Here is a 27,816-nt window from a genome sequence, read left to right as displayed (position 1 = left end):
ACCCTACAAAAGCACAAACCACTCATCCAGAGGCAGGATATCAGGGGGAAAATCAGGACAGGATACGACTGCCTTCCAATCAACCCAACTGCATTGTATTTCCATGCAGAATATTATTGGCCAAGTCTTCAGGAAAAGGTTGAATGAACGATGAACCACTTATTGGGGTGAAATATTGATTGATCAGTCCATTTAAATGTGGCTACCACTACTCTTTATACGTTGAGTACTGAAAGGAAGTGTTTGTGAAATACAACACGTTACAGATAACATACTTGTAAATAAATACAAAAGTTACATCGATTTGGTACTTGAAACAGGAAGAAAAAAAACATCCCAAATTAATTTGTAGCCTAATAGAAACATTTATTTTCATTCACATTAGATTCACATATTTAGTATTTAGGCTACTGTACATTGAGACTTTTCATAACTTTGTCTCTCCCCACATCCAAATTAACTATATTTTGTAGAATTCACATTTCATTAACAAAAACAAACTATTCACAAAATATAGCTACATCAATATCATACACCCAAATACTGTTGGAACAAGTAAAGGCTGCCTCACCTTTTCAGGTTGAATTTGCTGCTACTTTAACAACTGAGCTTTTAGTTACTATGCTAAATATCTGAGCTGAACTACAATCCCATTTACAGACTAGATTAGTTCCAGTTAGAGTTTAGACTATATGAACCATTGCATTCATAACATGTGGTTACTCTAGCTACTGTCGGTGGTAGGGTTGCATTCTAGTCAGGTCTTTCAACATAAGTTCAAGTGGCTCAATCTAAATAAAGATCACAATGCAAACAAATGATATGTAATAAAGCGCAAAACTCTGTTCATAGTTGCTGCCCACCTGACTGAGAAAGAAAGGGTTCGGCAGGTATAATTCTTTGAAAACAAAAACTAATCCTGCATAGCAGGAGCTCAGAGAGTGACAGTTCCAGCTAGGTGTCTTAGAGCCCATACACACATTCAGCCTGGACTGGGTCCATAGAAAGCAGCTCTGTACAGTATTGTACCAAACCCTTCGCCACAGCTTTCTGCTCAGGTCGTTAGATTCAGTATCAAGGCATCTGCTTATAGTTAAGGGCCTTGTCGTTCACAGAGCAAGAGTGGAGGTGACAGGAATCTCCAGACTTAGAAATCTGCTTATGAAAATGTCAATATTTCATTTAAGGTAATGACATATCTTAATCATTTCCACCAGGCTTCATTTGCAAATGTATATCAATCAATTACAACTAATGAATATTACAATTTATGGAAAAAGGTTCATAGTACAATATTGCATTGTATTCCGTAGGGTCTTGGTATAACACTGAGCTGGGTTTCAAGTTATTATAATCCAAATTATTTACTGTAAATTATTAATGAATATGTACAAATCTGCATAAATTGCAAAAAATATATATAATTAGGCACTTGTTTAAAACAGTTCAGCATCCTGGAGCCCCCAATACAGATGCCTCTGACTTAAATAATGACCCTCACATCAGCCAGTAGCAGTCAGGTAGGAGAACTGAGTGAAACTTATTATTCACAACTTACTAGCAACTAAAGTACACCCTAAACTACTCCCATGACATACAAATCACCACTGAAATTCAGATTTATGTTTCCATGTTTTGAAAAAGAAAGGAAGCATGGCTCTTGAAACCCCCAACGACTCTGTGGGGTAAGGGCAACAATGAAAACCTTGACATATAAATACATAGAGTATATAAATACATAAATAAATATAGGATGTACTTTTTAAAATATACAAATACATGAATGGGCAGAGGAGAAAGAGGCAGGCATGGGTAAAGACCACCACATAACACAACCCATTTTGCTTTTCAAAGCAGGGGTTGTTCAAGACCAAGGAATGGCTAGACAGAAAAAGGGAGCCCTTGGCCTCTAGAGTTTGTTGCGTCTGGGATCGGAGAAGGGATCTGAAAAGGGATCGGAGAAGGGATCTGAGAAAGGCGGGGGGGAGGTGGGTGGAGGGGGCAGGGTCACAGTGGGTTCAGGGGGGTCGTCCATGGGCAGGACCAGACGTGTTCCCCTGATGACCAGTTCATGCTCCCCAAACGCCAGCTCCTGGTCCAGGGCCTCCTCCGAGGTTATGCCCATGGTGGAGGCAGACAGGTGTTTATGGTTGGTGGTGCGGGTGCCCGATGCATCGGTGCTCACTGTGACATCACCATACATGGTTGCATTGCCGTCATTCAGGACCAGTTCGTCAGAGTCATCATTGTGCTGGTGCCCTTCATTCTAGAGAGAGAAGGAATCATGAACCACTACATACGTACGTGCGTGCGTGCGTGCGTGTACTCACCTCATATGCCTGAGTGCTGGTGAGACAGCGAGCCAAGGGGCCACAGCAAGCAGGCAGGGTGGCAGTGAGGGGTGGGCCGCTGTGAGTCAACAGGGGTTTCAGGTAGCTGGAGAAGGCTGCAGTCAAGGTATCTAATCCTCAGGGGACTCTAAACGCTGTTACAAACTGGGTGGTTTGAGCCCTGAATGCTGATTGGCTGACAGACATGGTATATCAGACCGTATACCACAGGTATGACAAAACATTTATTGTTACTGTTCTAATTACGTTGGTAACTAGTTTATAAAAGCAATAAGGCACCTCAGGGGTTTGTGATATTATGGCCAATATACCATGGCTAAGGGCTGTATTAAGGCACTCCCTGTTGCGTCGTGCATAAGAACAACCCTTAGCCGTGGTATATTGGCCATATACCACACCCCCTCAGGCCTTATTGCTTAATTATAGTAATCTGAACCCAATCACCATTAATAAAGGAATAACCTCTTTAAAAGGCATTTAGTGCCTTGTCATATTTTCATTGAGGAATGTGTATCACATGAACTGACTTGCCTTCACTTTTCAAAGGAAATTCAAAGAGTGGCCTCTAGTGTATAATTAAGCAATAAGGCCCGAGGGGGTGTGGTATATGGCCAATATACCGCAGATAATCACCACCGAACACTGTTTCCTCAATGGTTGGTCCAAGTTGAAGACTGGATTGTTATGGCTTCATCTAATGACTCACAACCACATTCTAAAGGCTTTAGGTGTGACATGTTGCAGATAAAGGATACGTATTGTCGAAATTGTACCATATTCTAAAAGGCCAGGCACTCTCATGTTTGGTGTTCCTATGTTGCGTTCCATCCGAAACAATCACCTGCTCAAAGACATAAAAGTTAGCATGTGACTTTTGTAATACCATAACGGTACAACCACAATCTCCAATTATGCACTATTCCTATTCTTTTGTCCACACAACGCTACCCTGTAAACCGACTTCTGCTGTCCTTTAGAAGCAAATCTCAGAATCATGGACAATCAGATGGTTGGTTACTTACTGAGCTGTCTTGGTCCGAGTCCACTCCCACACTAGCACAAACACATGGATGAGAATGTGTAAGAATACATACAGTAGAGGTATACATCCATCTATCTAATTGAGGCATAATGATCAAACTAGTGGTGAAAGTTGTGACATCTAGGTGAGACTCACCGTATACTCATGAAGGAGAGCATTGGGGTGGTGCCGCCTCCACACACCCACACAGTGAAGAAGACGATCAGGAGGGTGGTGGAGAACATCATCTGCCGGGCGTACGTGGCTGTGTCCCGGATGGAGAGGGCAAAGGTCATAGCCCCCCGCAGGCCTGATCAACAGATATCAGAGGACAGTGAAATGAGAGAAAACTACACCGCAAACATGATCTACAGACATCATCAATCATTCAACTCCTTCTAGTACAGGACAACTACAGACAGCCTCCTACCTGCAAACATCATAACATGTTGGAAGTTAGATCCAATTTTGTTTTTACGGCCCAAATTGAGCAAGAAAGAGAGGGGGTAGATGTTGGCTGCCCTGCCAAGGAATACTGCAATCTGGTAGGGGACAGCAGTTAAGGAAAGTGGCTTCTGGATGGGGAAACTACATGCAGTTACAATTAAAGATATTACATTGGCTGTATAAAAAACAACAAAAACATTTTGCCTCTCTCTCTCTGTTTTTTAGGATACAAATGCTCCAATGATGAACAAGGGGTTGAACACATGGGACTGGAAGGAGAACAGTGTCAGGCCCATATAGGAAAATATGAAATTCTCCGCCAGAAAGTTCAGGAGCTCAAATAGCTTTGGGACGAGAGACAAAAACAATATCAACCAAAATAAACAATTTAATAGCGTAAATGTAAATTCAAATGTTGGGCCAGGCATTGTCTAACAAATACCTACAGCATGGTTTAAGGCAAATAGACCGGTATGTGTTCCAGTACCTGTTTGGTCCTGTCCTGGGAGTCAGGAGAAAGGTTGTTGAAAGTGTAGTGAGCCTGGGTCATCCCACAGAACAACACGGCCACCACACCTGCACGAGAAAGTCCACACAGATCAGCATGTGACATGGGACTCACCTATGTAAGCTTGAAACCGTGTGTGTGTACGTGTGTGTGTAAACACTGCATTAGTTACCAGTCATTTCACAGGCCTCGGCCAGCAGGAAAGTGCTCCAGGACATGAGGAAGAAGAGGGCCGTCTCCAGCAGGGGGAAATCACGCAGTTTAGTGAACTTGGTGACGTGACGAGCGACAGGTCAAGGAACAGATCGAGAACTTCAATCCATCACAGAAACATCCCAACATTCAAGGAGGAGATAATACAATAACATAGCAAACACGTTACTCCTGGAGAATAGAAGCTGTAATGCCTTTAAAAAACGGCAAATTGCCTAGATAAAGCAGATTAGCAGACTTTCAATTATTTTAATCTATAAAATTCACAGGCTTTTCTTTTGAATGAATGCCATCCTCTGGCACGAAGGTGACAAAAGGATATCAGTGCAGTCATGACTCCGGTGGCCACACCAAGGGCGAGGGATCCACTGAAGACCCCGAGGAACACACCAAAAGACTTGATCATGGCTGTTGCGTCGAATGTGTGGCTGTTGTCCCCGGCTGGCTGATAGGCACCTATGGAGCTGTAACCAGTGCAGACACATGGAGCCAAAGACAGGTGTAAGCGTTAGGAGGCTCTACTACTAACAACTCACATGTTTACAATGCAAAAGGGAAAATGTGAAGACATCAGTAAGATACAGTATCTCTGCAACATCTGTATATGGGTCATTCCACAAAATAAGTCCCTTTTGTGTCCCTTTAAATGAAGTGCCATTTAATATATGGAATTTCCAATAAATCTGAATAAAGTCTTGCTAAAGTGCCAAAATTCTGCATTTTGACATATCTCTCTGTGCATCCTCTGACTTCTAGGAAGATTTTAGCCCACTTAACCCAAACATTTCTCCAAGTTTTCACCATCATTGTAAAGCCCTAGTTATTTTGTTGCTTTGACAAAGTCATTTCATAAAATTATTTATTTAATCTGATAAGTGATTCATTTGAAAGTAACTGTCCAGTGTTTCCAGATTTACATGAAATATGACCTTTAATTAAATGACAATGAGTGAAATAGTTCCCTTAAAAAATAAAAAATCCAAAAAATGATACTAAACAAAAATATAAACACAACATTTAAAGTGTTGGTCCCATGTTTCATGAGCTGAAATACAAGATCCCCAAAATGTTCCATACACACAAAGGACAATTTCTGTCTCTAATAAAAGCCCTTTTGTGGAGATAAACTCATTCCGATTGGCTGGGCCTGGCTCCCCAGCATATTTTCTGTGTTAGAATGGTGTGGACGTCAATAAGGAACTTCTATCATACAATGTCAGTCGAGCTGTTGCTCCCGCTCACCTCACTTTTACAGGTATACATTCTTCCTTACGCAGAGCGTGAAGGGCAACGCGCCGTGTGACCTCACTCATATTAATCATAGAACTGGGGTTAAGTAACCTTACGTTTTATTTCAAATAATCATTTAGTCACTCAGTATGGGACATTGCCAACTCCCATAGCACTCGCATACTCTCCGAAGCCAGGAAGTCTAGACAGACTCAACTCAACTCTCAGAGGTCCCGACTCCCTGCACACCTGTGCCGGCAAGATCGGTAAAACCTATGGAGGAATAAGGGGGAGTTCCTCTAAATGTTGCATGAATCTGTTTGAACAGAGATTCCATAAACTATGCCCATGACGCAACCACACCTCTGGTAGAATGAGCTCTGAAGCCCTCCAGAGGTGGTCAACCCTTGCTATTATATGCCCTATAATAGCCTACACTGATCCAAAAGGGTAAACACTTGGCGAGAAATGGGTCTCCCTACGTGGGGAGGCGCCAAACACACAAAAAGCTGGTCTCTCTTCCTGTCCATGAAGAAGCGCAAAACAAGCACAGGACACAAGCAGTGGAAACACTGTTCCTTCATGGGGAAAAACAGCGGTAGGCACAAAAAAGGGTTTAGGTTGACGTAACCTTGGATAATCCCAGGGCAAGGTACAGGCATGAGTGGTGAAACTGACAGAGCGTGCGGCTCACTCACCCGCTTTGTGGATGTAATGACTAAGAAAATGTCCTCGCTTTCCAGAGGCCCCAACGGTGGCTGTAAAAGTACCTAAAGTACAACAGAAAGTTCCCAGGGTGGGACTAGCTGTTTGGGTACTGGGCGTAGGCGATGTGCACCCTTCATATGGCAGGCAGAGATGGCAGCCAAATACACCTGTATAGTGGAAAAAGCTTTTCCCTTGTCCAAAAGGACCTGTAGAAGCAGAGAGCCTCTGGAAAAGAGCAAAGAAAGGGAATGATCCCCCAAAAAAGTAGCTGAATTCCTACGCTCGGCAGTGAATCCTCACGGGTTCGCCTATGAACAGTTTAGCAGGAAAGCAGTAGCCCAAAGTCGATGCTAAGGAGAGTATGAAGAAGTATTACGACCTCATAAGGAAGAACGGAAGTGAGATGAGGGAGCGACAGCGCCTTAAAGGTGCGGAGTCCCCCCATTGGCTGTCGCTCCTGTCTGTCTATGACAGACGTTGTGTGATAGGAGTTCCTTAATGATCACGCCCAACGAATGCGTTACCCATACGGGGTGACTCAGCGATTATATGAAATAGAACTCTCATTTTGATGTGGTGAAACACTGAAATAATAGTCAAATCATAGTGTAAAAGCAGGTGAGCTGGTTATAATCTTTTTGGCCATTTTCTGGTGTTTTGTAGTGAAAAACTGAGTGAGTCAAGCATAACACGTCAACCTTGTTACCCATAGATAGTCAGGCAAGACATTTTCTTAGCAATGTAACGTTTTTTGTGAAGGTTACATTCCATTGCCTCTCCTGTTGCACACAACAAGCTTCCATTCCCCTGTAACAAGTGGATTTATTGACAATGTAAGATGAAATCATCAACCCTGTTACTTTATTTGGCACTTATTATAGTTTTTTTCTCTCTCAACCAAGTCACACTACCCAAAAGGGACTCATTTCGTGGAACGACCCACATCTTTTGTATTTACAGCACAAAAGTCTGGGAGGTGCTTACCATGTCTACATAGCTAGCAGCTATGCCTACAACACAGTTATAAGAGCCTCTCCTTCCAAAACTGAGGGGGAAATTATCATTTGTCAAATAAATCCCAACCTATAGGAACCCAACTCCACTCCACACAGGTCTCTTGATCATTGAATGGTGTGAGAACAGATTGACTAAAAGGTCTGACTTGGCATAGGCTAATTCAATTTCTAATCTAGAATTAAGAAAGACGCTGATTGTAAACCCTACAAGGACTACAGTTGGGTTCCACACACTCTTAACGACCACAACAGCGAATAACCTGCACAGCAAACAAGAGCAATATGGAGAAACTTAACAGAGAACTACACACACTGAAAAAAGGTCATCAACCAACACGAAAGCTACACCCGTTCTACCTGAACAGCAAATCACCAGCGCATACTCCATTAGAAGAGGAATGATGTTTTCCACAACGCCCACTTTTAAGCCTGGTATTTACTATCAATAAGTACACAAGGTACCAAAAACAACGCCATCTGCAGTGCTGAGCAGGTCTTCAGTAGGGGTCACAACATAAGAACAGTCCGTTGTTGTAACCACTTAGGCCTTACTCAAGGACCTGTTTTCATTAGCTGGTAATTTGCTGAGCCTACAGTAACCTAAAGTAGCAGGGGGGGATGTGGTATAGTAAAGCTGGGTGAGGCAGACTATAACCATAGCCCACCTAGGGGGGATCCCCTGTTCCTCTACCAATGCTGTGGTCTCTCCATGGCCATGCCGGGCCTGCCTGCTCTGCTTTTCGTAATGCAGAAGAACTCTGTATACAGGTGGCCAGTAAAATGTGAGGGGGTGGGGTTAGTGTCTGCACAAAGTCAACACATCTCCAAACACCAATGAAAGTGACAGGATTGGACAACATAGACAAGAAGATGAGGAGAGGTGCTCAATGTGATGTTACTGTGTGTGCGGTGCTCATTGAAATGTTGAAAAGGACGGAGACTTACGAAGACAGGACTATGGCCACAGCGTCGTTGAGTACACTCTCTCCAAACATCAGGGCGTACAGGTCCACATCCACCTTCAGCTCGTTAAATATGGCAAGTACTGTCACTGTGGGAGCAACAGCAGGAACGTCACATACATACACTCCATATGATTGCAATGTGGGCTAATCCGAATGCTTAAAATCGCTAACACAAAGGCTAAAGTAGTTAATAAAACTGTTCAATGGAGTTTACAGCTAAAGCATATTGTAGCACTGTGTACAGAATAGGCCCCTCAAACTCAACTCTAGACCTCGAAGCCAGTTGCATTGATTTTTTTCCATTGTTCCCCTCTAAAGGATTCAGCATGCTTCGACTCGGCTAGGCGAACATGTGCTCGCATACCCCCTTAAAAAGACCTTCGCTTGAAAAATTTGAAAAAGTGGCAATAGTACTGTTTGTCCATCTTGAGATGCCGTAGCCAGTATACACTTCCTCAAGAGTCAGAATTAATCTAAAATAACTCAAGAAAGCTGTCAATAATTTTGACGTTTGTGCCGAGGAGATCTTAGTGGCGCAATTTTACATATAACTGAGATGTCTGGTGCAGTAATTCACAAGTGAAAAAATGTGCATGAAAATGAGTCGTCTCTCATTGAATGACAACAAACACTTGAATAATTCCTACTGCTGACCAATCACAAACGAAGGGGCGTAGACTTCGACTACCAACTTTGGCTACAAACTTCGGCTTGCCTCGATAAAAAATGTTGTGTGCATGAACAGCTGGAAAAACCCTTGCTGAAGACCAAAAACTTCACAAAATGTCGTCACAATATACGCACAAACTGTTCCGAACTGATTTGGATGGGAAGCATGCGGATGTCTTTAAAATCAGGCACTGATTTAGACCTGGGACACCAGGTGGGCATAATTATTTATTAGGTAGAACAGAAAACCATCAGGCTCCGGACCTCGTAGGGTAAGAGTTGAATAGCCCTGGTATAGGCTATGCTAGTCAGGGTGAGGATGATTACCTGGGTCTGTGGCTGAGACAATGGCACCAAAAAAGAGGCAGTCAGTAAAGAAAAAGTCCCCTCCCAACTGCCCAACCGCCTTCATTAATGTCACACAGCCATACATAACCAGCCTGTAAGAGAAAAGATAGTGATTAATCACGTAAACAGAACAAAAAAATACCACTATTAGGGGGAATTTCGCAAAATGTAATCCATAGAAAGGTCCATTGTAGAAAGGATTGTCGACATATATTTGAAATGTGTATCTAAAAGCATAATTAAGAAATAATTTATCAAAGTTGGCATATTTATGACATTTTGACTTTACCCAGGCCTCCTTTAAGACTCCATAATGTTTCACCCAAGACCGTTATTAGTTCATCATTTCAACAGGTTTGAATCTTTTAGTTGATGGGAAATCACCCACAAATGTGTGTCTACTTCCGTCTGCTACAACAGAGGTTCCCAAAATGCATGAGAGGGTACTTCAGGGGTATTCCGGGCAGAGCAAAATTCAGTTGGTGGTTCAGTAACCAAAAAAGGTTGGGAACCACTGTGCTATAACACAAAGCTGAAACCACTCCAAAATAACCTGTTTTTCCCCTATATTCATTTAGCAGTGACAACGGAGTTAGAAAGGACACCTGTATCTTTGTAGTGACTGGGTGTATTGATACACCATCCAAAGTGTAATTAATAACTACACCGTGCTCATAGGAATATTCAACGTCTGCTTTTTATTTTTACCCATCTACCAATACGTGCCCTTCTTTGCCAGGCATTGAAAACATCCCTGGTCTTTGTGGTTGAACCCGTGTTTGAAATTCACTGCTCAACTGAGGGACCTTACAGAATTGTATGTGTGGGGTACAGAGATGAGGTAGTCATTCAAAAACCATGTTAAAACACTATTATTGCACACAGAGTGAGCACATGCAACTTACTTTGTGACTTTCTACACCTGAACTTATTTAGGCATGTCATAACAAAAGGGTTGAATACTTGACAAGACATTTCAGCTTTTTATTTTTAACTAATTTGTAAAAATGTGCTAAACATAATTCCACATCAAGGGTGTGAATGCTTTCTAAAGGCACTGTAAAAGCTGAATTGCAGTATACATGGCATAGTCATGGCATGGGGCCCCTATTGATTTTGTTATAATGTCTGAGTCACTCAGATAGAAGAACACAGCATAACCAAAGATAAAGTGTGGAATTGCATGAAATTTGCTTTAAAATTGCTAATTGTCCCTCAGCCCCATGGCAAAATGTGTAGAATTGTAGGAAATTAGCTTTAAAACAGTAACATTTTCCCTCAGCCCCATGGCAAAATGTGTAGAATTGTAGGAAATTAGCTTTAAAACAGTAACATTTTCCCTCAGTCCCATGGCAAAATGTGTAGAATTGTAGGAAATTAGCTTTAAAACAGTAACATTTTCCCTCAGTCCCATGGCAAAATGTGTAGAATTGCAGGAAACTAGCTTTAAAACAGTAACATTTTCCCTCTGCCCCATGGCAAAATGTGTAGAATAGCAGGAAATTAGCTCTAAAACAAAGACTGTCATAGGCCACGCCCACTACTAAGCCCCCCCCATGCCAACTTTGCGACCGCTGCAAAAAAAAAAAATCCTAGTTAAAACACTGAACCACCTTTTTGACCGTTTTAAAGAAATGGGCTCACCCAATGACAAAAGATGATATGACTGTCCCCATGAAAGCATAGGCAAGGATGGACCCCAGGTTCCTGAAGAAGTGTCGCTGAAACACAATGGAGGTGTAGGGGAGACAACAAAATAGTATTCCAGTTTAGTATACAGAAGACTTTTCTATGGTGCCAGCACACAGTCTTCAATCCATGAAGTATCTTACCCGCTTCAAGCTGTAGCCAGCATGGAAGATGATTGGAGGCAGCAAAATGTTGAAAAATACTTCAGGGTCAAAGGTCACCTTGCAGAAAATAATGAAAAGTTAGAGAACTAATCAACCCATACTGTAACAATCTATACACAATCTATGCCGAATCGCTCCTCTGCAGGCAGCTCAAAGCTTATCAGACAACATCCAGCCCGTGTTAATGATTGTAGACTTTGTCACAAAAGTATTAAATAGCTCCCTTCCCTACTCTTCGTTCATTACACCACTGATCTGGAAAAAAGTAATATGATGACTATGAAGTATTTTCAGCCATCAGTGGTCATGATTGGGAGACAGTGAAAGGAGACCATTTCAGAGTAGACTACCATCCAGGTCTAGGACCATCCAGTCTGCTGGTAATGTGTGTGTAAATTGACAGTGAGTGAAAGAGTACTGTACCTTCCTGAGCATCTCATCATCCTGCACGTCATGCCCCTTGACGGTGCTGACTTCACCCTTCAGTGTGTACTCATAAAAGCGTCCGCTGACGTTGACCAGAAGAGTTGCTGGGCTGGCATTCACACTGCAGTTCATAGTCACATTGTTCATATTTCGTGGCACATGAACCCCAAAACGAAGGATCACCCCCACCAGCAGACCTGAGGAGTGGACAGAGAGGCCAGTCAGATACAGGTCAGGCAGACATACAGATACAAAGTGTTGTCAAATACATCTTATCAAGAAATAGCAAGTACAAGTTAATATGGGCATAATGCATGCAAGCCAAGGCATGCTATTTCATTTCCATCTTGCAACGATGTGACATGAACTGGAGGATGTAGCTCACTCAGTGTTGTCATTCTGCATTATATAGCTAACGTTAGCTAGCTAGCTACAGAGTTCACGAAGGTCCTCACCATAGATCATAGCCAGTCCTGTTTCGTGTAGAAACCTGAAGCGACGGTGTTTAAACAGCCAAATGGTTAAAATAGTGAGAGTTAAGAGCATTATGAAAATAAGAAGGTTGGCACTGTCTTGTCTATGGCTTTCCTCAGCCCTCCTCTCAGTAGCAACATTGTCCATAGCAGTATTCTCGCCTTGACTACCCACTAAAAGAAATGTAAACAGAGAAAGTAAAACAAACAATGTCTTCGACGCCTTTAGAGCAGAATTTGGTTTCAGTCCCATGATTAGACAGTGATGACTATCAGACACCAGATAGCTGAGTTGGTAGCTAGCTAGCTGGACTAGTATTCGGACAGCAGAAAAAATATATATGACGTCACGTTCGTATGGTAATAAGGAAACCTTCAAAATACATGCCCACATTTCAAAACATTGCAATGTGAACAACTCATTCAATTTTAATCAATGTCCATTTTTATGGTGCCTATAAGCATATGCAAAAAGGAATTTAGGAAAAGAATTAGAAATATATACAGTACCAGTCAAATGTTTGGACGCACCTACTCATTCAAGGGTCTTTCTTTATTTTGACTATTTCCTACATTGTATAATAATAGTGAAGAAAGACATCACAACTATGAAATAATACATATGGAATCATGTAGTAACTAAAAAAGTGTTAAACAAATCAAGATATATTTTATAATTGATGGCAGGGGCTCCTGAGTAGCGCAGCGGTCTAAGGCACAGCATCTCAGTGCTTGAAGTGTCACTACAGACTCCCTGGTTTGAATCCAGGCTGTATCACAACTGACCGTGATTGGGAGTCCCATAGGGCGGCATGCAGTTGGCCCAGCGTCATCTGGGTTTGGCCGGTGTAGGCCGTCATTGTAAATAAGAATTTGTTCTGACTTGCCTAGTTAAATAAAGGTTACACATGACAGCTTTGCACACTCTTGGCATTCTGTCAACCAGCTTCACCTGCAATGCTTTTCCAACAGTCTTGAAGGAGTTCCCACATATGCTGAGCACTTGTTAGCTGATTTTCCTTCACTCTGCGGTCCAACTCATCCCAAACCATCTCAATTGGGTTGAGATCAGGTGATTGTGGAGGTCAGGTCATCTGATGCAGCACTCCATCACTTTCCTTCTTGGTCAAATAGCCCTTACACAGCCTGGAGGTGTGTTGGGTCATTGTCCTGTTGAAAAACAAATGATAGTCCCATTAACCGCAAACCAGATGGGATGGCGTATCGCTGCAGAATGCTGTAAGAGTGCCTTGAATTCGTTTTTCACAGCATTGCAACCACCTAATTTGAGGTATATAATAGCCAGCAGCACTTTCTACTCCACCCATTCCAATCGTCCCAATGCATTACACAGTAGGCCTATTGAATTATTGGAGTAGAAAATCCTGCTGGATATTAAGACAGTCTAAGTACAGACCCTACTGAGTAATCCCAACCCCACTTTTAACCTTGGCACAATTTTTTTTCCCTCTATTAGCCAATATGTGATTTATAGGCCTCCAGTGTATTACATTGGGACCAATGGAATAGGTGGAATATAAAGTGCTGCTGGGTATTATACACGTCACATAAAGTTGTTGCAATGCTGTGAAAAAAAGTTGTACTGCACTAGAGTGCTAGAACAAATCGATATTCCCAAAATGTAGCATGTCTTTGCAGGGTGACTCTTATTTTGAAGAATAAATATCCTCAATCGTGCTGCCAGCATAATATCCTTCTACTAAAAGACCAGTAATCTTGTCCCCAGGCTTAGTATCTCTGGCTTCTCGGCTATTGCGCATTTGGGCGGAAGTGTAATGCCGCAGGGCTTGTTCGACATTGGAGCTGACAGTGCAAGCCACAGCCTGACTGATCTACAAATCAAACCTTGCATCATAAATAACTAGTATTATTTTTAAATCAGTCACTATTTACCCACAATGCATCATGTATTTGATGCTCTTGAACCGTTCTTATTATACATGAATGTTCTGAACATGGCCAGTGGTTTCACTGCCCTTTTCTCAGTAATTTGGATAAAATCGAGAAGTCCCTTCTCCAGGACCAGATAAGTGGTCGAAGAGAGTGTCAATTTGTAGTCGGTAAACCGGAGTCCTCCCCTCAATGGTCACCTTTCATCGAGGATAGTCATGTTTATCCTTCTGCCCGAGTCCTTCGCAGAATAGTTTATATATATATTTGCCACACCCCCTTTGAAGTGGTTGTTGTTTTCTCGACGGGGAAAAACAAGCAAACATTTAAAATTATATACTAATTATCCTTTTATCTATAAAATGTCTTGCACAAGCTAAATGTGTTTTGTCACTTTACAAATGTATTTTGTGATTCCACAGTAAACTTTATTTGCCTGATAATGCGTGAGTGGAGAGGAGCCTTGTTTCATAAAAGCGCATTTTCGTCCACATTTCTTCTCACAACTTCTTGAAACCTTTGACATGTTTCAAAAGGAGGCGAGAGAGTATGCAGGAGTTGAGCAAAGTTAATTGAGAAAAGGCCACTGTCTTTGGTAACGCTAGTTGGCTATTAGCTTGCAGGTTCGTGTCTTTCTGCCAGTAAAACAAACTTGATAGCAGCATCTTTGAATTCTTCTAAATAAAAGTTCCATGATGTGCCCATCTAATTATTGAACAAAAAAATGTGTTTTGCTCGTCATAAAAACAATTTAAAAATAATAAATTACTTAAAGGACTATGAAAATAGCCTAGCAAGCCATTGCCAAAGCAAGTGAAGTAGATAAACAAAAGTGAAATAAACTATAAAAATTGCACTCACAGAAGTTCCAAAATAATAAATACATTTCAAATGTCATATGTATACATATATACAGTATACAGTGTTGTAACGATGTGCAAATGGTTAAAGTACAAAAGGGAAAATAAATAAACATAAATATGGGTTGCAGTTACAATGGTGTTTGTTCTTCACTGGTTGCCCTTGTGGCAACAGGTCACAAATCTTGCTGCTGTGATGGCACACTGTGGTATTTCACCCAGTCGATAAGGGAGTTTGTTTTGAATTATTTGTGGATCTGTGTAATCTGAGGGAAATATGTGTCTCTAATATGGTCATACATTTGGCAGGAGGTTAGGAAGTGCAGCTCAATTCCCACCTCATTTTGTATGCAGTGTGCACATAGCCTGTCTTGTCTTGAGAGCCAGGTCTGCCTACGGCGGCCTTTCTCAATAGCAAGGCTATGCTCACTGAGTCTGTACATAGTCAAACCTTTCCTTAAATTTGGGTCAGTCACAGTTGTCAGGTATTCTGCCAACTGTGTACTCTGTTTAGGGCTAAATAGCATTCTAGTTTGCTCAGTTTTTTTGTGAATTCTTTCCAATGTGTCAAGTAATTATTTTTTGTTTTCTCATGATTTTGTTGGTTCTAATTGTGTTGCTGTCTTGGAGCTCTGTGGTGTCTGTTTGTGAACAGAGCACCAGGACCAGCTTGCTTAGGGGACTCTTCTCCAGGTTCATCTCTCTGTAGGTGGTGGGTTTGTTATGGAAGGTTTGGGAGATGCTTACTTTTAGGTGGTTGTAGAATTTAACATCTCTTTTCTGGATTTTAATAATTAGTGGGTATCAGCCTAATTCTGCTATGCTCTCATTATTTGGTGTTTTACGTTGTACACGGAGGATATTTTTGCAGAATTCTGCATGCAGAGTCTCAATTTTGTGTTTTTCCCATTTTGTGAATTCTTGGTTGGTGAGTGGACCCCAGACCTCACAACCATAAAGGGCAATGGGTTCTATAACTGATTCAAGTATTTTTAGCCAGATCCTAATTGGTATGTATCGTTTTTTTGTGTGCTCTAGGGCAACAGTGTCTAGATGGAATTTGTATTTGTGTTCCTGGTGACTGGCCCTTTTTTGGAAGACCATTATTTTGGTCTTACTGAGATTTACTGTCAGGGCCCAGGTCTGGCAGAATCTGTGCAGAAGATCTAGGAGCTGCTGTTGGCCCTCCTTGGTTGGTGACAGAAGCACCAGATCATTAGCAAACAGTAGACATTTGACTTCAGATTCTAGCAGGGAGAGGCTGGGTGCTGCAGACTGTTCTAGTGCCCTCGTCAATTCGTTGATACAGTTGAAGTCGGAAGTTTACATACACCTTAGCCAAATACATTTAAACTCAGTTTTTCACAATTCCTGACATTTAATCCTAATAAAAATTCCCTGTCTTGGGTCAGTTAGGATCACCACTTTATTTTAAGAATGTGAAATGTCAGAATAATAGTAGAGAGAATGATTTATTTCAGCTTTTATTTCTTTCATCACATTCCCAGTGGGTCAGAAGTTTGCATACACTCAATTAGTATTTGGTAGCATTGCCTTTAAATTGTTTAACTTGGGTCAAACGTTTCAGGTAGCCTTCCACATTCTTCCACAATAAGTTGGGTGAATTTTGGCCCATTCCTCCTGACAGAGCTGGTGTAACTGAGTCAGATTTGCAGGCCTCCTTGTAGGCACACGCTTTTTCAGTTCTGCCCACAAATCTTCTATAGGATTGAGGTCAGGACTTTGTGATGGCCACTCCAATACCTTGACTTTGCTGTCCTTAAGCCATTTTGCCACAACTTTGGAAGTTTTCTTGGGGTCATTGTCCATTTGGAAGACCCATTTGCGACCAAGCTTTAACTTCCTGACTGATGTCTTGAGCTGTTTCTTTAATATATCCACATAATTTTCTTCCTGATGGTGCCATCTATTTTGTGAAGTGCACCCGTCCCTCCTGCAGCAAAGCACCCCCACAACATGATGCCGCTACCCCTGTGCTTTACGGTTGGGATGGTGTTCTTCGGCTTGCAGCATCCCCCTTTTTCATCCAAACATAACGATGGTCATTATGGCCAAACAGTTCTATCAGACCAGAGGACATTTCTCCAAAAATTACGATATTTGTACCCATGTGCAGTTGCAATCCGTAGTCTGGCTTTATTTATGCCGGTTTTGGAGATGTGGCTTCTTCCTTGCTGAGCGGCCTTTCAGGTTATGTCGATATAGGACTCGTTTTACTGTGGATATAGATACTTTTGTACCTGCTTCCTCCAGCATCTTCACAAGGTCCTTTGCTGTTGTTCTGGGATTGATTTTCACTTTTCACACAAAAGTCCGTTCATCTCTAGGAGACAGAATGCGTCTCCTTCCTGAGCGGTATGACGGCTGCGTGGTCCCATGGTGTTTATACTTGTGTACTATTGTTGTGGAGGTCTACAATATTTTTTCTGAGGTTTTGGCTGATTTCTTTTGATTTTCCATGATGTCAAGCAAAGAGGCACTGAGTTTGAAGGTAGGCCTTGAAATACATCCGAAGGTAAACCTCCAATTGACTCAAATGATGTCAATTAGCCTATCAGAAGCTTCTAAATCCATGACATCATTTTCTGGAATTTTCCAAGCTGTTTAAAGGCACATTCAACTGAGTGTATGTAAACTTCTGACCCACTGGATTTGTGATACAGTGAGTTATATGTAAAATGATCTGTCTGTAAACAATTGTTGGAAAAATGACTTGTGTCATGCACAAAGTAGGTGTCCTAACCGACTTGACAAAACTATAGTTTGTTAACAAGAAATTTGTGGAGTGGTTGAAAAGCGAGTTTTAATGACTTCAACCTATGTGTATGTAAACTTCCGATATCAAATGTATATATGTTGAAGGGGGTAGGGCTTAAGCTGCCTCCCTGTCTCACCCCCCGGCCCTGTGGTAAGAAATGTGTGTTTCTTGCCAATTTTAACCGCAGACTTGTTGTTTGTGTACATTAATTTTATAATGTAGTATGTTTTTCCCCCCCAACTCCACTTTCCATCAATTGGTATAGCAGATCCTCATGCCAAATTGAGTCAAAGTCGTTTTTTAAATCAACAAAGCATGAGAAGACTTTGCCTTTGTTTTGGTTTGTTTGTTTGTCAATTAGGGTGTGCAGGGTGAATATGTGGTCTGTCGTACGATACTTTGTTAAAAAGCCAATTTGACATTTGCACAGTACATTGTTTTCACTGAGGAAATGTACAAGTCTGCTGTTAATGATAATGCAGTGGATTTTCCCAAGGTTGCTGTTGACGCATATCCCATGGTAGTTATTGGGGTCAAATTTGTCTCCACTTTTGCGGATTGGAGTGATCAGTCCTTGGTTCCAAATATTGGGGAAGATGCCAGTAGAGGATGATGTTAAATAGTTTAAGTATAGTCAATTGAAATTTGTTATCTGTATATTTTATAATTTCATTGAGGATACCATCAACACCACAGGCCTTTTTGGGTTGGAGGGTTTTTATTTTGTCATGTAATTCATTCAAGGTAATTGGAGAATACAGTGGGTTCTGGTAGTCTTTAATAGTTGATTCTAAGATTTGCATTTGATCGTGTATATGTTTTTGCTGTTTGTTCTTTGTTATAGAGTCAAAAAGATTGGAGAAGTGATTTAACCATACATCTCCATTTTGGATAGATAACTCTTCGTGTTGTTGTTTGTTTAGGTTTTTACATTCTTCATCAAACCATTTGTAATTGTTGTTCATTTTCTTTGGTTTTCTGTTTTCTGTTTTTTAATTTGATAGGGTGTCACGTCCTGACCATGGAAAGCTGTTATTTTCTATGGTAGAGTAGGTCAGGGCGTGACAGGGGGGTTTTGTAGTTTAGTTTTTCTATGTTGTTATGTTCTAGTTTTGTATTTCTATGTTGGGTTTGTTTGGGATAATCTCCAATTAGAGGCAGCTGGTCCTCGTTTCTTTCCACCTGGGTTTAGGGGGGAGATTGTTTTTGAGTAGTGTATGTTTCAACTCTGCGTCACGGTTTGTTGTTTTTGTTCGTTTAGTTTTGTGTATGTATTGCATAGTTTCACAGTTCAATAAAAATGTGGAACGATAATCACGCTGCACTTTGGTCCGCTCCTTCATACGACATCCGTGACATAGGGAAGCTAAAGGTGAAATACTTTCTCACTCAATATCCACAATTGATGTCATAAATTGCTTTATGGATCAATGCATACCCTGTCCAGAATGCAAGGTGTTCCACTCGTTCTTTAAAACTGTCAAACAATTATGGGTAACCCTTTAAAGCACTTTAATTGAAGGATCAGATTATACGTTTGTAGATAGTTAATGTGTTAACATTGTTTGCTTGTTATTTAGCTTTTTTGATTTTCAGACTGTTCCCTGTGGCTCAGTTGGTAGAGCATGGTGTGTGCAACGCCAGGGTTGTGGGTTCGATTCCCACGGGGGGCCAGTATAAAAAATAAAATAAAATAAAATAAATGCATGAAATCAAAATGAAATGTATGTATTCACTACTGTAAGTCGCTCTGGATAAGAGCGTCTGCTAAATGACTAAAATGTCAATGTAAAAATGTATTTTTTTATATAGTAGATGCGGCCACTGCCACAGGAAATGTAGCACACATGTAGGCCAACCGTAGCTGTATAAAAGAGGGGAAGTAAAGGGGAGTGAAGAGGAAGACACATTTTGACATGAAGATGGTTGGAAGCTGGTTGTTTCTCCTCATCTTTCTCCAAGGATATGAGGCTCCCTCCACCCCCAGTAAGATTGTCTTGTTGGAATAATGATGCCTGTGCCATTTATTTTAATGTTAATTTATTCAACTTGTTTAAGACCTTGTGCTACGGCAACACATCCGGCCAATGTGCCCTCAACTTTTGATACTGTTTTTGATCTTGTCATAAGAGGATTTATTGTGTTAATCAGGGAATGAGTTTTAGTTTGTCCCTTGATTTTGTGTAGACCTACTCTCATTGTGAGTTGGTGGTTTCATGCTCTCAGTTCGCAATTATTTGTTATTGTATTTGTAGTTTTTTGTCATGTTTTTGGTTCAACTTTATATTTATTTAGTTTATTACTATTTACCTGCTGTTAACTTCTGAATTACATAGTAAAATGGCAACATAAGTTTAGTAATTATAGGCCTACTCTTTTATAGGCCAATGCCATTTCATACCAGGTACTCTAGCAATTAATGTGATCAAACTATTACATAACCTATATATGGAAACGGAAGTGTTTTTTTCAATGGCCTCTTCTTGGAAACACAAAATACTAAGAAACGGGAACTAAAGACTGTCATGTGCCATTTCTATTGCTGCTGTGACACCAAATGTCCCCTGCTAGTCTGAGATTGACATCAACTGCTTTTGTTTCCTGTAACATGGCCATCCATCTTGTCATACAGTGGGGCAAAAAAGTATTTAGTCAGCCACAAATTGTACAAGTTCTCCCACTTAAGATGAGAGGCCTGTAATTTATCATAGGTACATGTCAACTATGACAGACAAAATGAGAAAAAAAATCCAGAAAATCACATTTGTAGGATTTTTAATGAATTTATTTGCAAATTATGGTGGAAAATAAGTATTTGGTCACCTACAAACAAAATTTCTGGCTCTCACAGACCTGTAACTTCTTTAAGAGGCTCCTCTGTCCTCCACTCGTTACCTGTATTAATGGCACCTGTTTGAACTTGTTATCAGTATAAAAGACACCTGTCCACAACCTCAAACAGTCACACTCCAAACTCCACTATGGCCAAGACCAAAGAGCTGTCAAAGGACACCAGAAACAAAATTGTAGACCTGCACCAGGCTGGGAAGACTGAATCTGCAATAGGTAAGCAGCTTGGTTTGAAGAAATCAACTGTGGGAGCAATTATTAGGAAATGGAAGACATACAAGACCACTGATAATCTCCCTCGATCTGGGGTTCCACGCAAGATCTCACCCCGTGGGGTCAAAATGATCACAAGAACGGTGAGCAAAAATCCCAGAACCACACGGGGGGATCTAGTGAATGACCTGCGGAGAGCTGGGACCAAAGTAACAAAGTCTACCATCAGTAACACACTACGCCGCCAGGGACTCAAATCCTGCAGTGCCAGACGTGTCCCCCTGCTTAAGCCAGTACATGTCCAGGCCCGTCTGAAGTTTGCTAGAGAGCATTTGGATGATCCAGAAGAGGATTGGGAGAATGTCATATGGTCAGATGAAACCAAAATAGAACTTTTGGTAAAAACGCAACTCGTCGTGTTTGGAGGACAAAGAATGCTGAGTTGCATCCAAAGAACACCATACCTACTGTGAAGCATGGGGGTGGAAACATCATGCTTTGGGGCTGTTTTTCTGCAAAGGGACCAGGACGACTGATACGTGTAAAGGAAAGAATGAATGGGGCCATGTATCGTGAGATTTTGAGTGAAAACCTCCTTCCATCAGCAAGGGCATTGAAGATGAAACGTGGCTGGGTCTTTCAGCATGACAATGATCCCAAACACACCGCCCGGGCAACGAAGGAGTGGCTTCGTAAGAAGCATTTCAAGGTCCTGGAGTGGCCAAGCCAGTCTCCAGATCTCATCCCCATAGAAAATCTTTGGAAGGAGTTGAAAGTCCGTGTTGCCCAGCGACAGCCCCAAAACATCACTGCTCTAGAGGAGATCTGCATGGAGAATGGGCCAAAATACCAGCAACAGTGTGTGAAGACTTACAGAAAACGTTTGACCTGTGTCATTGCCAACAAAGGGTATATAACAAAGAATTGAGATAAACTTTTGTTATTGACCAAATACTTATTTTCCACCATAATTTGCAAATAAATTCATAAAAAATCCTACAATGTGATTTTCTGGATTTTGTTTTCTCATTTTGTCTGTCATAGTTGAAGTGTACCTATGATGAAAATTACAGGCCTCTCATCTTTTTAAGTGGGAGAACTTGCACAATTGGTGGCTGACTAAATACTTTTTTGCCCCACTGTATACATTCACATACTGATAAAATGATTCATTTAACTCAATGTGATGGTGGAAAAGTACTCTGCAATCTTAGAAAAAGGTTATTTGGCTGTCCACATAGGAGAACCCTTTTTGGTTCCAGGTAGAACACATTTGGGTTCCATGTTGAACCCTCTGTGTAAAGGGTTCTACCTGGAGCCAAGTGTTCTCCTATGGGGATAGCTGAAGAACCCCTTTAGGTTCTAGATAGCACCTTTTTTTTCTAAGAGTTTAGTCATGATATACATGAATGTATAGACCCCTTAATGCTATCTGATTTGCCTCTTAAAAATCATCTGGTAACATCCAATGTAATTATGCAACTCATCTTTATCATACCACAGCTCCCATTTAAAGGATTCAGAGTAATATCATTAAACTGGTTTTCAATAGGCAGGTTTCCATTTACCCAGGTTTATTTGACTAAAGCAATATAAAAAATGGCAGATATAGGAGAAACGATCTAAAGATCAACATTTTTATCTGTTCAACAGGGGTGAATTTTGAGACATGGGATATACCTGAGACATGAAACAGATGTGGGAGGGAATATAGGCTTTCGCCAATTTATTAACGCACAATTTAACTAAATGGGTCATGGAAACACTTCAACCACTACAATTTTATTCGAAACGAGCTATGTTTCCAATTTGCAACAGGTCTTCATGTGAATATTCAAAAATCTGCATAAAAAAATATGTGCCTTTTCACACCAGATATGTGTTTCCATCAAACTGAATGTTTGCAGATTAAAGTCTGATGTAGTGCACGTAAACATGACTTTTGCCTTTATATTCACATGTCCCGATTGAAAAATACAAGTTAAATGGGTATCCATCACATTGTCAACTCTGATGGTTTTGTCACAAAAACAGTTGCGTTACATTATATTTTTTTCGTCATTTAGCAGAGTGCATACATTTTTTTTTTCTACGTACTGGTCCCCCGTGGGAATCAAACCCACAACCCTGGCGTTGCAAACACCATGCTCTACCAACTGAGCCACACGTTACCTAGCAAATGTGCCCACTCTGGTCTTGACACATGCGCTTTAGCCAACAGCTCGTAGATACATGAGATTATTATGGATAAGAACGATATTTGTCAAACGGCAGCCAAGCATCAATCATGTCACCAGAATAAGACCCTAGATATTTATTGGAAAGGAGTATCAAGCTCATCACCTTGCACATTCACCACCTTGTGAAGTTTATCATAATTTAATTAATCTGTATCTTTATAAATTGCATGCTTTCCCGAGCCGTAGTAGGAGGATCACAGAACATATAATCTTGTGACTCTCAATTTTACTTCGATATGATAGTTATTATATCAATATTTGCGCATAAACGCGTCTCCACAACCGTTTCTCACATAATTCATTTTCCAGACACACAAAGATTCTACCATGTCGAACTGACAAATTGTCTGTCGGCATTTTAAAATTGTACCCGCATTTCCTGTTTCCATCAACCCCTCCGCATGAAATGGTTAGATGGAAACATGGTTACTGAAGCTGGTTTTTGCGAGAGAAAAAAAACGTTTATTTTGTGACCTCATTACATCCAGTTTTTTTTAAGAGAAGGGTGCAACTGTGGCATGTAATTCGGGGCGTTCATGCATGTGAGCATTCCTGCAGGTGCAGGAACCCCTCTTTATTAATCTATTGGTCAATGTTTAAGTTAGGACAGGCGGGAGGTTGGGGTGCTCCAGTACAGTAGGTGGCGTTAATGCACAGTAATGTTGGATGCCAGCCGCCGATAAATCCCACAGAAGGGGCAAGGGCGACAACTGTAGCTAGCTAGCCGTACAACGGTCGACAGTGTTATTCACCCCCGCCTGTCGGGCACTGTTTTCCCGCAGTTCTGTTAACGACGCTGAGGTCAGGTGGGCGCGAAGGACATTCTCTACCCATGTCGCTCCAGCTAGCTAGCAAGGACTCCAGTAGGCAGGGGCAAAAAAACTCAGATAATTATTTGGGGCCTTACTGCTATTAGCCCATACAAACACATTGAATAACAGATTTTCTACATGGAACAACAGTCCCTCAACAACAAAAAAATGGAAAGGAAATTTGTTCTGAAGTGTCTGTCCTATATCTGAGAGATATAAGAAAGACCAGGAAACATTTCTTATGTTGTTTTTTACATGTATTTAACCTCTTATTTTTGGCACATAACAGTCTCAATATGTATACTTCGATAAATGTTTTGACTGGTACAAGGGGACCTTCAGACAAGTCTTGTGAGACCTGTGGGCGTCCTAGAAGCATGTACATGTTCGTGAGAGTCTAACCTTTACACATAGGGGTCATATTAATAGAAGTTGGCATATCGGCTGTACTGACTTCAGAAGAGTCCCAAGACACTTGTGGGAGTCATCTTTCCGTTCGGACGCTACAGACGATTTTGTGAGAAGACTGATTTTCAGGATGTCTCAAGGTCTGACAAACACCGCTCTAGCTCTGTCACCTTTCACCGAAGACGCGGATGTCAAGGCTGTGGGTAACTGGTGAAAGGAGTCAGGCGCAGGAGAGCTGAGATGTGTGGACAAGGTATTTCATTTAAGATAACACCAGTATACACACAATACTATGGTGCTGGAACAATACCGGTACCACGAAAATAAACGGGCATAATCACAAAACCCGGCAACAAGTTACCAGCCGTCAGATACAGCCTTCACAATAAAACAAACACGCACACAAACATGGGGGAAACCAGAGGGTTAAATAATGAACATGTAATGAGGGAATTGAAACCAGGTGTGTAGAAAACAAAGACAAAACAAATGGAAAATGAAAAGTGGATCGGTGATGGTTAGAAGGCCGGTGACGTCGAATGCCGCTCGAACAAGGAGAGGGACCGACTCCGGCGGAAGTCATGACAGCGGAAGTGTTATATAGGCAGATGCGGTGGATTTTAATGTATCCAATGAAAAGAAAACAGATATCTCTAGCTTAAATTGAGAGATATTTATATTGGGGATGTTTGTGTTATGCTAATTAGATGTGCTCGCGGGTGCAGAAATCGACCTTAGGAGGTGTTAATGGAAAAATAGCACATTTCTGTTGCTTTTGCAGATGTAAACTGCCTGTTCATTAACCTGGATTATGTCAACTGCACCTGGAGTGAACAGGGGAGTCCAGAGGTCAACTACACCTTCTTCCACAAAAGGTTAGTGCAATGGCAGTACCTTGTCTTACTTTCAACATATGTGTTGGGCGATGGGTGTTGAGCTCTTTCATACAAAATGCTTGCCGTGCATCAATGTGATGGATGCTACACATTGCTTGTGGTTGAGGTGAGTGAGTTTCCTCCTTGAAAGGGATTTCGAGACCTAGAGAGATGTGATAGTGACTGTCAAATCTTTGGTACTAATTCTCATCCATCATTTTCACATGGTATTTGTTTAGGTTCATCAAAGGGAATATGGAGGAGTGCACAACATATCTCCAGGAGAAGAGTTATGCTGTGGGATGTAGACTGTCCTATGACGAGTCTGACAGGTTTAGAACACTGACAACCAAGCTGGTCCATCAGAACAACAGTTATGTGCAGAAGCATAACCTGAAAAGCATGGGTATGTTCTTTTTCTCAATCAAATCAGAACCCTACATACAGAACAGCATGTAACATGAAGAGCAATAGTCGTCTTACTTTAGGCTTTTTAACGTGTGTTTTTCCTATTTCAATCTTCATTTGATGTGTCGTTAACATTTGACCCTCCTTAACGCTTTTTCTAGTGAAGCTTTACCCGCCTGTCAACCTGTCAGTTGAGATGAACAAAGACCCAGAGCTGAATCTGTACTGGAACAACAGCAAGAACACCGCCTGCATTGAGAGTGAAGTTCGCTACAGAATAAACAGCGACAAGTGGAAGGTGGGCATGGGTCAGGACTCAGGAGTTGGACCACTGTTTGGACACTGTAGCCTACTGGTCATTTTTCAACAAAATACTGGACAAATGTTTGAAAAAACTCTCTCTCTCCTCCACTCTCTCTTTGTTCCTTTCTTCAGACATCTACTCCAAGCAAGGAACAGAAGTATGCTGTGGCTTTCCCCTTAAAGAGCAGTCGATATGAGTTTCAAGTGAGAGCACGAGTAAACAACATGTGTGGCGAGTCCAACTTCTGGAGTGAATGGAGTCAGCCCATTCAATGGGATTCCATGAATGGAAATAACATCACAGGTAAATACATACAAAATCTCTGCTTTGCTTTATGGTTATAAAGTTGTGCTCAGACTTCTGTCAGGACTTTGTCATGTCAACTTTTCTCTTTGGCCTAGACATATCTGGCAGCTCAATGTCTGTGTGGAAGCCAGTGCTGTCATTAGTGGGTACCATGACACTCTTGATATTGGCCTGCATGCTGGTCTACAGGGAAAGGTGGGTTTGCCAACAGAAGTTAACACCACACTTAGGCCCCTAATAAAGACTAAAATCAAGGGGTATAGTTTACATTATAAAAAATCTAAGTCTCCTCCATTCTTCCTCTGAAAAAAAGTGATACTCTGATTCTGAACTGAACCTCTCTCTTTGTAGAGAACGACTGAGATTCATCCTCATTGTGCCTAATCCAGGCAAGAACCTGGAGGACCTTCTTCACAAGGACACTGTAGAGGTACTATTTATCACTGGTTGCTCTTTACCATTCACTGCACTTCATTATAATCTTTGTATTTTATAAGTGGTACTGTTATCTACAGTGTAAATCAAATCTCTTATTACATAACCTCTATCTTTGAAGGCCTGGCTTCACATCTCCGAAGATGTTTGCTTCCAGCCTAACTTCACTGAGCTTGCCTGTCCTGTTCGTGAGTACAGTCTGGTTCCCCAAACTGGCAGTGTCAGTGAATCTGAGAGTAACCTCTCCATCCCAACAGACCAAAACGACAATCTCTTGTAATGTTTAAATTATAGGCTATTGTATCTTGTGGAATCGAGTGGAACAGCTGACTCTTTGAATATTATCATGCTTGTAATAGTATCTTGTTGCATTTTTGTTTACAAGCAAGTGGCTACTGCTTTAGGCCAGGATTTCCCAAACTCGGTCCTGGGGCCCCACCTGGGTGCATGTTTTGTTTTTTGGCCCTAGCACTACACAGCTGATTCAAACAGCCAACTCATCATCGACCTTTGATTATTTAAACCAGCTGTATAGTTCAAGGACAAAAACCAAAACGTGCAGCCAGGGGGGGCCCCAGGACCGAGTTTGGGAAACCCTGCGTAGGCAACCCTGTTCCTGGAATGCCATAGGTACTGCAGGATTTTGTTCCAACTAGGCACTAAGCCTGACCAACTGAGCTAATTGATTAGTTCAATGATTGCCCAAATTCAACATACCTGATCTTCCAGCTCGGTTAAATCAAAGACATGATCCAGGACCAGGGTTGCCTACTCCTGGGCTACTTAATAAATTGTTAGGCCAGACAAAATTGATTCGCTGTTTAATGGATTTTCCCCCCAGAAAAGTGAGGCAAGCGAGCAAAAAATAAAATAAACTGGTGGATAAGAAATAACAGTACTTTATCACATTGTCCTACTAGGCGTAATAGTCTGAGAGGCCTAATCATATTTGTATGAACATTTTGTTAACGCCTATAGGCTATAGAGATGCATTCAGGTAATGAATTAATTATACAAAAACATATTTAATTTGATTACAATTGTCAAGCATTCTTGATTGACATTACCCACTACATCACATTAAATTACGAGATTGGATTGCACTTTTATTTTCCAGGAATAAAGAAACCGTCACAAGCTTCTCTTCCCGTTGTGTTTCATTTCTCATGGTTATAACAACATTGTAA

At 41.3% G+C, this 27,816-nt stretch overlaps 2 protein-coding genes across 2 annotated transcripts; one reads left to right on the top strand and one right to left on the bottom strand.

The window, feature by feature from the left end:
- Window positions 1-341: 341 nt before the first annotated feature.
- On the bottom strand, window positions 342-12,570 carry LOC106563705 (sodium/hydrogen exchanger 6). Its single transcript, XM_014129520.3, has 16 exons — window positions 12,211-12,570; window positions 11,753-11,952; window positions 11,309-11,386; window positions 11,121-11,197; window positions 9,456-9,568; window positions 8,440-8,545; window positions 4,863-5,004; window positions 4,500-4,605; window positions 4,307-4,395; window positions 4,050-4,163; window positions 3,803-3,914; window positions 3,529-3,682; window positions 3,374-3,404; window positions 3,107-3,192; window positions 2,331-2,436; window positions 342-2,266 (listed from the first exon to the last, which is right to left on the bottom strand). The coding sequence occupies exons 1-16, from the start codon at window positions 12,479-12,481 to the stop codon at window positions 1,910-1,912; spliced, it is 2,142 nt and encodes a 713-aa protein (XP_013984995.1). The 5' UTR covers window positions 12,482-12,570; the 3' UTR covers window positions 342-1,909.
- A 7,066-nt stretch (window positions 12,571-19,636) lies between these two features.
- On the top strand, window positions 19,637-27,170 carry LOC106563704 (cytokine receptor common subunit gamma). Its single transcript, XM_014129519.3, is given in 9 exon segments — window positions 19,637-19,764; window positions 25,083-25,176; window positions 25,416-25,582; window positions 25,746-25,882; window positions 26,020-26,191; window positions 26,290-26,389; window positions 26,546-26,624; window positions 26,751-26,768; window positions 26,770-27,170. Coding segments are annotated over 9 exon segments (984 nt in total). The 5' UTR covers window positions 19,637-19,694; the 3' UTR covers window positions 26,917-27,170.
- The last annotated feature ends 646 nt before the right edge of the window (window positions 27,171-27,816 follow it).

The sequence above is a fragment of the Salmo salar genome, chromosome 11 (assembly GCF_965601325.2).
Source record: "Salmo salar chromosome 11, fSalSal1, whole genome shotgun sequence".
In the NCBI taxonomy this organism is placed as follows: domain Eukaryota; kingdom Metazoa; phylum Chordata; class Actinopteri; order Salmoniformes; family Salmonidae; genus Salmo; species Salmo salar.
Note: the sequence above shows the minus strand (reverse complement) of the source record. Positions and strands in the feature narration are given on the sequence as shown.

What these genes read in the sequence shown, in the direction of transcription:
- LOC106563705 (XM_014129520.3), bottom strand. Translation starts at nt 12,481, where the DNA reads ATGGGACTGAAACCAAATTCTGCTCTAAAGGCGTCGAAGACATTGTTT. An exon ending in ACATGTTATGATGTTTGCAG is followed by an intron (nt 3,683 to 3,802) that starts GTAGGAGGCTGT and finishes TCTGTTGATCAG; the next exon opens with GCCTGCGGGGGGCTATGACC. An exon ending in CTCTCCTTCATGAGTATACG is followed by an intron (nt 3,405 to 3,528) that starts GTGAGTCTCACC and finishes TGTTTGTGCTAG; the next exon opens with TGTGGGAGTGGACTCGGACC.